An 11,235-nucleotide genomic window follows, 5' to 3' on the forward strand; every position below is an offset into this window, starting at 1 on the left:
CCTCTAGGGGAGTTGAGCTCTTCACAAGCTTCAATCCAAGTCACCATTGCATCGGCTAGCTTGTTGAAGTAGGGATCGAGCTGCTAAAGCTTAGCCCTGACCTGCTAGGAGAGTTCAATGTAGCATTTTTGAACAGTCGTGCATTCCTTTGGAAGGACAGCGGATCAGAAGAATGGGACTAGCTCTTCTTGCTAGAAGATACCATTGTACTCATTTTTCAGGTTAACAAAAGATTGTTGGCTTTGTTGTGCCATATGTAGGGCAGACTAGTCTTGATTCCCAACTCCAAATGGTCACATATAACCTACAGGAGCATTCATAAGAAGTTATGTGCACTTTTGAACAAGTATGAGCTAGAGAATCTATTCACTATAATCCCAGTAATCATTTTATGAATGTAAATGAATGTAAAATAGAGTAATTTTTTGGAGTAATTTTTGGTAATGAATGTAAAATAGATGACATCCACCCGATGGAAAATTTTAGTGTTCTTATCTCCCTCTTTCAACCAAAAAGCCTTGACTTCTGCTTCCAACTCATTTCTTCAAGAAGAATAAACCTCTCCAATTATACAAAATATGAAAATTTACATATTTGCCTAATAAAAAGAGCCAAATGTAGAATCCATAATGAAATAAACGAAAAGTTCATTGAACATGAAAACGGATGGATCCTAAAGATCTAGTCCATAATTAAGTAGTTGGGACCTGGAGTGACCGTAGTACTAGGTCCATATAACCCAGAACCCCATATCCCCAAAAACCTCAAGATCGAATGCCACAAGCTTATCAAACAAAAACTCCATTTTGTTATCAACACACCATTACTCTTATTCAAACACAATTCAACAACTTCTTGGCCACCAAACAGAAAAATGAACTAAGCCAAGAACAAAACATCAAAATCAGAGGGAGAGCTTACGAAGCAGTCATCATCGATAGTGAAAATATACTTCTTGGAAACCAGGAAGCCGAAGCACCGACAGGCAGAGTCCTTGAATGAAATGCAAGAAGCCTTGGGACCCAGAATCCGATTGATGTCGTTGCGGTTGTGAAGCCAAATCTCACCCAAAATCAACTAAAAACCCGGATCTGAAGAGAAAATCAAAAGGAAAAATCTAAAAAAAAAAAAAAGAAAACCTTACGGTGGATGGGCTCGTTGGCGATGGTGGTTCGGCTGGGCCTGCTTGTGGCGGTACGGTGGTTGGGTAGTCGGTTTCGTCTTAGCGAAACCGAAGATGGAGAAAGCATGGTACCTTTTGGCCGGAGATCCAGAGATGTAGCTGGACATATCGGTGGCAGTGGTTGCTGGTTGTCGACGGTGGCGGGCTCGTGGGTGGCAGTCGGTTGGGTTGAGGGAGGAGATGGAGAGAGGGGGGGAAAGATTGGGGGGAAAAAATTTTGGGGAAGAAAGAAAATGGCTGAAGCGTTTAACAAACGCTGGATTTGAATTTTTTTTTTCTTTTTTTCTTTTTTTTAAAAAAAAAAAGAAAAAAAGAAAAAAATTGAAGGCTCATATGGAGTGGTGCCACGTCAGCAGGTGATGGACATTTGATGGACGATTGATCGCCAGATAGAATTACTCATGTAAAGTCGGCATAAAAGAATTACGAATATAAATAATTAATGAAAATATAATAATTAAACATAAGTAGTATTTATTTTGGTAATATTTGGATTAATTATTTTAAGTAAGAAAAGTGTTAGTTATTTAGTTTAAGGTTAGTGACTAGTAGTTAGAACTAGTAATAGATAATATTTTGAAGTGATTTAGAAAATAATACTAAAAGTTTATCAATGTTATTGATCTAAATTACAAATCACTTACTGTCGTATAAAAATAATTTAGAGATCACCAGGGTATGGCAAAATAACAAATTAGTCCCTACAATCAAAACACTTGACAGATTCCATTAGTGTCCATGTCAACACCAATAAAATGATGACTTGTGTCACTCTTAGTAAAAGAAATGAAAAAATGCAAAATTAGTTCATGTGGTTTACCTTATTTACAATTAACTCTATGTGGTATCAAAATGAACTCAGAAGTCCATGTAGTATGCCAAAATACAAATCACTCCCTTCAGTCAAAACATTTAACAGATTCCGTTAATGTGTCATGTTAGCGCCAATAAAATATCGATATGTGTCACTGTTAATAAAATATATATAAAAGTTAAAGAAATTAAAAAAAATTTTAAAAAAAAATTAACCCTAAAAAATGAAAAAAGAAAAAGAGAAGCAAGAAAGAAAGAAAGAAGAAAAAAAAAATGAAGGGATGGCTATCAAGCCACTTGATGTGGGGGTGGCCTTCGAGGCACCCTCAGTGGTGGCTCTAGGGTGGCCTGAAGGCCACCCTAGAGGAAGCCGGGGGTGGCGCACGCCACCCAGAAGTGCCACCGACCCATGTGAGTGGCTGTGCACCACCTCCAACTTCCTTTGGGGTAGCTCGATGGCCACTCCAGATCCACCACTAGTGGCAGCTCACGGGCCACCCAAAGGTTGCCAGAGAACATTAACAATATTTGGTAAGTAGTTGAGAAAAGTGTCTGGTTCTGTCACGAACAGTGATATGTTAGATACCCTTCTCAACATCAATGAAGAAAACAGTGAAAAGATAGACAAGACCACGATGAAACATTTATTCTTGGTCAGTAGTATTTCTTCTTGGATTTATTTCATCATTAGTCATCTATTTACTTTGATTTTCATGAATATGTTGTGATGGGTTGTCGTTAGGGAATAGGATCCTCCTTTTTCATGACATTTAACTGAAATGAAGAGATAGTTTTTGGTCAAGATTAAATATTATAGTTTTTTTTTTATTAAGGGTATTTTTGTTATTGAGGAAAATTGATAATATTTGGTAGTTTGGAGGAACATTGTCCAAATTAAAAGTTTGGAGAAACATTGACAATCGGGTGGTAGTTTGATGGGGGTATGTAGACTTCACCCTTATATTTTTACAACCGCAATTGCCCTGTCGGTTAGCAGTTATTTAAAACTATAAATGCACCACATTACCACTTTTTATATTTGAGCATTTTGGGCCTATTTTTGGGTTTTGAGCTTTCATTAGACCTTTTATATATATATAGGTCGTCGGTTAGCGGTTAGTAATCGCCTTCGTCCACCCCTAAAACTATTAACTGTCTTCGCCTACTCCTAAAACTGTTAATCGCCCCACCCTAGACTGTTAGCATTTTTTTCAAACTACTTACAAAAACGGTTAGCGATTATCAACCGCACGCTTTTTCACCCCGGTATTGACAACTGAATCCGACTTCAATGCTTCAGTTTTTAAAAATATCAAAGGGTGCAAATTGTTTTGAGTTAAACTCATCGTTTTACTAAACTTAAGACTTACAAAGCATAAGCTTAGACTTGACACCGTTTAAGTCTCTTTCAACACCTACCCCGTGATTCTATTCGCATGCGTGACTTAATATTGGCAATTATCGACGTGCCTTGTGAGAGAAGATTTGCCTTCTCTCTAGCCTCCCCCTGAAAAAAGCCTCCGATCACAAAACACGGGAGGTGCTTCCCTCCTCCTCACCTCCCTCTTCCCCTTATCTTCTCCCTTTCCCTCCTTGTGCTTACGCCTCTTCCGAGACTTGTATCATGCTAGAGCTTGCTCTAGATTTATCCACCTCCTCTGAGGTCCTTTTCCTGCTTTCATCCATCGTGTTGTTTGTGATTTTTGGCTAGGTTTTTGGGTTGGAATCTTTGGTTCTAAATCTACAATCCTCCGTCAACTATTGCCCGACACGCGCCTCTCCAGTGAATTCACCGGAGTCTTTTGTTTCCACCGATGGCCGCTGCGACATCAGCCAACGTCCACACATCGGAGTATGGCATGCACGCGCTAGGGAGTTTGTCTCCCTTTCCAGCACGTGTCCATGCTTCCCCTAGCCTCCTCCATCGTCCCCCCGCCTCGATTTTCGGTGGTCTTCGATGGCTTCTGGAGTTCTCCACAAGAGAGAGGCCTTCCAGTGGTGGTGCGTGGTCTTCACTCGCCGCCATTGGTGGCTCCCATCCCTTGTTCTGTCTAGCTCCCTGCCAAAGCTATGTTGTTTTCTTTTTTCTTTGTTTATGGGCTTTTTTGTTATTCCTCCCTATTTCACTTCCACACGTTTAACTCTGTAATTGTTGTAATTGTTGTGTTTGGGTTCTATGGACTTCTAATAGAATTTTAACCACCTTTATTGGTGGCCCAGTTTTTTGGCATCAGTGCCAAAAATCTATAGGCTCGCGTCATCATGCATTGCATGTGTACTTACTTTCTTAGATTTTTTTTTGTTGGGTTGCCCAGCCCTGTACTATTGTAATTTGTTTTTATGCTGGTTGTAAGTTTTTTCATGTATCTAAAAAATAAAAATAAATAAATAAATAAAAACTACCCCCTTCATACACAGATCACGGCTCATCTAGTTTTAGGTAGATGATATTGTACTGTACAACATCAATTGCAAGCCTTCCTAATAACCTGTCCCTTCGTCCTCACCCTCTCATCTCTCTTCAGGTCATGGACAACCAGGTCCATCTCTTTCTCCCACATATCATTGTAGTCATGGGACACCACAAGAAAGTGTTTGGAGCCAAGTTAATTTGAGGAAGAACAAGGGGTCGTTGGTTAGAGCCCTGATGTAACAGAGTGCCATGGGGCAATGACATTGTCTTGTAGGCCGAAAGACTTTTACTATTGGTCATTTTTTAACTCTTCGAGACATCTTTGGCAGCCTTAGACTTCTCTTGCTTGATCAACCCAGATCCAAGACACTTTGACTTTGCATTCCAAGGTCTGAGCTGAGTCAACCTTTGAAGAAGCTTTTCCTCAGTCCTCCCCTTTCAGGATTCACCAAACCCACTACCCCGAAATCCATTTTGGAGATACCACCGATCTACAATAACTCTATTAAGCATGAGTTCGTGAACATGAGAGAGGATAAGCTTCAAATAGCCATTTCCTAAGGGTGGGGTTCGTACTTTGCTGAGCTTCGAGTGCGACCCCTTTGCCGTCCTCCCCAACTGCCTCATTCACCCAAGATGACTCTTGCAAAGAGATGGGCCGTGATCTGTATGAAGGGGGTAGTCGGTAGGGGTTGAAATTAGCTTGAAAGAGACTTAAACGGCGTCAAGTCTAGGCTTCTGCTTCGTAAGTCTCAAGTTTAGTAAAACGACGAGTTTAACTCAAAACAATATGCGCCCTTCAATATATTTATAACAAATGTAAATGTGCTGTATTTTTTTTTTTTTTTTTACATGTCCACATAAGATGGGGACGAATGATTCAAATTAGTGACCTCTATTTCATGAGCCGTGGTTCCCAACCGATTAAGCTCTCTTGGAAACGTAAATGTACTGTAATTACAATACTGAAGCCGGATCGTTAACAGCTAACTTAAGAGATGAGAAGAAGACTCAGTTGCTAATAACATTACTTGCAGCACGCATGTTTCAGCAAAATCGAGAAGATGACTTTTCCAAGTATTATGAATTCTGAAAATTATTATATATTTATTTCCTAGCTAGCTTCTGGCATGTTTATTATAGAATTTAGAGTAGCTACTGTTATGGGCTAGAGATTGAGAACGTGTTACGGGTTTAGTAGCGGGAAAAGTTGCAGGATCTAACCTCTCGAGTTTACCTAAATATATGGTGACAGATAAATAGGTATTCGAGGTACCCTAAACATCCCAATCAACTATTAGAGTTGTGTAATAATTTTCTGATACGTTCTATTGATAAACTTCCTCTTTATATAGAGTGATACAAGGTATGAAGAATAGAAAAGGAATACATGGTTAATAGGTAAAGTATTAAACCTACTGGGATATTAATTCCCTTATTGACGCTGCCCAAACCTTTGCTTTAGGAGCAAGACTCTGAATTACCTTATTAAACTTACTTGATGCACAAGTCGTACGTGGAACATACCCACTGCATCTTTTATTCCTTATTAAGGCATGGCTATTTAAGGATCTGCATATAGCTGGCGCAAGGATCCTTCCTTAATTCAGCATCACAACCTTCCTTAGCAGGAATTTCTTCTACTGCACGTTCCTTAACAGGAAGTCCCTCTAGTGCACGGCTACTGCCTTGTAACAGCTATTCGTACTACTAAGAGAGTTTCATCACATCTAGAACTTCGAGTCTGTCCTAGAAATTGCACAAACATGGAGGCCTCCATCAATGTGAAGTGTGAACATTGTCCTGTAAGTTACATTTTTGGTAACATCGGCTTGTTTGAACCGGAAGAATCGGAGAAGAGCCATTGAAACTATTTTCATCTGCCTGTAAGCGAACTCCTTTCCTAGACAAATTCGAGGACCGGCCTGCGCATTTATAATATATGGCACAAGTGAAAAATATTTATTAGAAGTGTTGGACATTATATATATATATATATATATATATATATAGGAAACGGATCATCTCCAATTCTGGAGATCAAGTATCTAATTCCTTATAGTGTAGGAGTATTTTTGTATTGAAATACCCCCACACAATAACGAACTAGATACTCTCCCCTTCATTTGAACCGGAGAGGATCCTACTATATATATATATGGAGTAACGAAAAAATTATACGAACGTGAAAGGCAATGAATTTGAATGGTGATTCATGTTGAAAGATTCCATTTTTGAGCCATCTTTCTGGTCGGAACTCCTCCGCGTCTCCTCCCCAAATATAAGGCATCCTGCCCATGGCATAGGCCATATAATATACCCCATCCCCTTTCTTCACTCTATAGCCATCAGGAAGAATGTCATCCATTTCTGAACACTTCCCATCCTTCAAGTACACCAAAGAGAGACCACATGTTAGTACTATCATGGGAATTTGTAACGTCCTTCTTAATTTTTCAATTTGGTTAATGTGTCTTAACAATTTACTATTGTGGTTGTAATGTTACCTCCATACTCAAAAAGACAAAAATACCCCTAAAAATAATTTTCTTTAAAAAAAAAACTAACTAGTCCACATGGTTGGCTTACATACTCAATGCAACCCCTTTATTTGATCAATAGTATACACTAACCAAATTGAAAGATTGAAATTAATGAATTTATAAATGAGCTAATAGATTGAATGAATTAAGTGTAGTTTTCATGTTATCATAGTACTGTTAGAGCTGAGGACCACAAGAAATGGGGAAAGTTAAATATAGGAAAAATTGCACCATTGGTCTCTGTAATTGGCCTAAATTACAAATCCCTCCTTCTAGTATCAAAATTAATTCAAAGATCCATGTGGTTAGCTTAATTTACAAATCTCTCCCTGGAGTCAAATTCGGTTAAAACTTTTAACAAATTCTATTAGGCGACACATGTTAATCATAATAAAAAATATAAATCTATTAAAAATATAAATAAATAAAACTTAAAAAATTATTTTAAAAAATAAAAATAAAAATAGTAAACAGGTGGCTGTCGATTGGGCAGCCACCCTTTTAAAGGTGCCTGGCCACCGATCCCCAACCCCTAAGGGTGGCCGCGTGCCACTCCAGAGGTGGCCAGAGGTGGCATGCGGGCACCCCAGCCCGCAGGCCACCCGCAAAGACATCTAGAGGTGGCGTGAGGCCACCCCCAGAGGTCAAGGTTAGCCGCGCGCCACCCCGGCCATCTTTGAGAGTGACCAGGCAAATAGCAAAATTAATGATCAATAAACTTTTGGGATTAATTATTACCATGGGAACTGCAGGGTATAGCCTCAAGGTCTCTGTCAAAGCTGCATGAAGAAGATGCATACGATCTAGAGTTGCATCGGTTATATTTGCCATGAACTCATCGACGTTTGCTCCGTCATCTAGACTGCCGGTGACATTTCTCACTTCTTCTGCAATTTGTTCCTGTATCAGAGGGTTCTTGCAGAGCATGTAGATGAACCAGGAGAGAGTGTTTGCACTTGTATCTTTGCCGGCGATCATAAAATTCAAAATTATGTCCCTTAGATATTGATCATCCATTTTCTCTGGATTCCTTGTGCTCTCCACCAAAAACCTCGAAAGTATATCCTCTTTGTCATTCTGGAAATTAATCATGAAACCAATTATCAAGATTCAACTAAATCAATGTTCCCGATTACCGATTGATGCAACTGGAAGGTACAAATGCTTCCTCTAGGATTATCCAAATAGCTCATAATTATCACGAATTTAACACAATTTATGGAGGGTCTTAACTACGAACGGGCATGAAAGACAAATTTATATGAATGACTATCATCCCAAGTTATTCAAGGGAACCACGATTACTGTAGGGCCTAATTAATTACCGAATGGCTTATAAGACAAATTTCCATGAATACCTTACTACCAATGGGCTCCTGAAAGGTCGCCTAGTGAAATTGGCATGAGGCCCGACGGTCCATAGCCGAAGGGCCTAAAGAGCTGGCAACCCACAACTAGAGTCAAGAAGACTCGGTGGCCTGCGGCCCAAACAACTAGCAAGGATCCGAGTGCATTCTCACCAAAGTACAATTCTCGACAACTGGTTCTCTACTCCGCCAGCTCAAACAACAGCCTACTCACGTCTTGCGCTCTTCTAACAAATTTGGGAAAACCCTAAGAAGAAAGGCGAGGGACGAAGGCCTATAAAGAGAACATGAGGGTATTCATTCAAGTATGCCGAATCAACCCTCTAGTACTATATCAAAATTCCCTCATATCTCACTAGACCGACTGAAGCATCGAGTGGTCTCATCGGATTCATCTCGTCAAACCCTCTAACCTCAATCTTCTCTTGCAAATCCTCCTTCGAAAAAGAATAGTAGTATTTAAAAAACTTACACATTCTCGTTGCATTGCCAGGAGTTTCCTCTTGGTCCTGATTAGTCCATGCACAAAATCATCGATGATTTTGATGTTCTTCTTGAGGACAGCTTCAGAGCCAATGTTGAGAAACCTCTTGAGCTTCCAGAAAGGATCAACATAGCGCCAATACACCAAAGCATTTGAATCATCAAAGGCCTTCATGAACGCGCTTCCCTCCTTCCTTGATCCCTCCAAGCACTCCAATTCTACCCCAAACCCAACTTTGAATATGGAATCTAAAGTGCATCTCATTAGTATGTCCTACAAAAACAAACATATATTTATTTATATTCAGGGCAAATAATTCACACAATCTTTTTCTTTTAATACTTTTCACTTCTATCATAAATCATTAAATAATTTTCTTTAGTTTTTTTTTTCATTTTTTTCTGATCAAAATCATGCATGGTTAGTTTCATATTCTTTTCAGTACTTTTCTTTTATTAAAAAAAAAAAGAAAAAAAAAAAAAAAAAAAAAGAAGAAGAAGAAGAAGAAGAAGAATCAGCAGCTAAAACCTGTTTAAATCGAACAATTTCAATATTAACCACTCATTTTTCACGACAATTAACTACTGATATATAGTCAAACAAATATATTCCCCAATTATAAACATACATGATACATTATTAATTAACACGGCCACCGAATTACCTAAAATATTTATCCCAAATTTAGCTCAAGAAATTAAAAATGGATAAAAGAATTGATAAATTAAAATATTATTTTCCAATAAACTTTTAAACATCGGGTTACATATATACCTGCATATCAAAGGCCAAACCGGCATCCGATAACTCAGAAACAGCTCTAACCAGCTTAGCAGCATTTCTCCGAAACACAGAAGAGCTAAAATCTCTAAGCACTCTCGTCGAGAACTCAAAGCTCGCAAGCTTCCTCTGCTGCCGCCACTTGTCCCCGTCCACAGCGAATATCCCCTGCCCAAAAAGATCACTCACAATATCCTGGTTAAACTTACCTTTCGAGTACTTGTCGAAATTGGTTTTCAGTATGTGCTCGATGTTTCGCACGTCGGTCGTGTATACGTCGCTTTGCGCCTGAGCGAGGAGCCGGAAGGTTCGTCGTTTCTTGGCAGCTTCTGTTTGTTGGTCATAGAGTGTGTTGAAGTAGAAGAGGTGGTGGAAGACCGTGCCATCCACGGGTGGGTAATTCGGGTTCTTGATGGATTTTCCCGCGAAGATTCTCAGTATGAGAAGAGAGATTGTTAGGAAGAGAAAGATTAGTAAAAAGGCTATGAAGGTCAACGTGATCCAGATGATGTCCATCTTTGTTTGTTTGTATAACTCGTTGAGAGGGAAGTGTGCCCGAATGTCGTATATATAGGCTATAGCACTAGTGTGCGTATATATATAATATTTAGGACTGTTCAAAAAAAAAATATATTTAGGACATAAATTTCCTCCAATTGGATCGAGATTCACAATAATTAATTAGCTGTACGGATAACTACTGTAAGAGAGCTGATCATGTGAAATCCAACTGCTTGGATAGGTGGCTAGTTGAGCGGTCCAAAAAAAAATTTGTAGTATTTTTAGTTTTGGACTCCTAAAATTATTTTTCTAGTTTGGCTCTTGCTTACCACCCTAATTTATAGAGGTGAAAATGCTGATAGATAATAACCGTTCGCATTCGTTATCCAAACCTAACCGTTATTCGCTTTTCATATATGTACTATCATCTCAAAATCATAAATTACTACATTTACTTTTTCTCTTTTCTTTAGGTAATTTAAATCTTGAGTACGTACTCTATGATACAATGACCTTTTATGGTTAATAATCGAAAATTATGTAACAAGTTAAATCTTAATTTTTTTAAGCTTATATATAGTAATAACCACATTATTTAATCTTGCATTTAAATTTTTATTTTTATTTTTTGACATGTCCACATAAAAGGAGGAGGGGATCTTGCATTTAAATTTAGATAGTAATTCAAAACGCCCATTATATCATATGCAGATAGCATATAAAAACCGTAATAAGCCAATAACCATGTAGATGCGGATAGTAATCACATGATATGAATATCAAAAAATGATAACCACATTATGCAACTTCAGATGCAATTATTTACAATAACTACATCTGCATTTTCACACACACTCACATAAGTAATGATATTTGTACACACATTATACACACACTCACATAAGTAATTATATTAGTACATTAAGTATCCATCAAAAAATGAGATACGTGGCTTTTAAAATCACCATTGGGCATGTGATTGATCAAATGGTGATTTTAAAAGCCACCTCATTTTTTATGGACACTTGATGGACATCTAATGTACTAATAGAATTGAGTAATGATTCACCACCGCCCAAAAATATAACTTTTCACCACCTTACCTATGTGGCAAGGTAGTCCCCGACTACTTTTCAAGTTTTTTTATTTTT

General features: G+C 38.4%; 1 protein-coding gene across 2 annotated transcripts; it reads right to left on the reverse strand.

Annotated features, from left to right (window-relative positions):
• Positions 1-5,712: 5,712 nt before the first annotated feature.
• Positions 5,713-10,133, reverse strand: LOC133862923 (cytochrome P450 704C1-like). 2 transcript variants are annotated; one of them, XM_062298842.1, is made up of 5 exons: positions 9,578-10,133; positions 8,792-9,076; positions 7,691-8,029; positions 6,595-6,795; positions 5,713-6,334 (listed from the first exon to the last, which is right to left on the reverse strand). In XM_062298842.1, exons 1-5 carry the CDS (start codon positions 10,097-10,099, stop codon positions 6,140-6,142), a joined length of 1,542 nt encoding a protein of 513 aa, XP_062154826.1. In that variant the 5' UTR covers positions 10,100-10,133; the 3' UTR covers positions 5,713-6,139. The 2 variants fall into 2 exon arrangements, with proteins under 2 accessions (XP_062154826.1, XP_062154827.1); XM_062298843.1 differs by lacking the exon at positions 8,792-9,076.
• Positions 10,134-11,235: the final 1,102 nt, after the last annotated feature.

This window comes from Alnus glutinosa, chromosome 3, assembly GCF_958979055.1.
Source record: "Alnus glutinosa chromosome 3, dhAlnGlut1.1, whole genome shotgun sequence".
Lineage (NCBI taxonomy): Eukaryota > Viridiplantae > Streptophyta > Magnoliopsida > Fagales > Betulaceae > Alnus > Alnus glutinosa.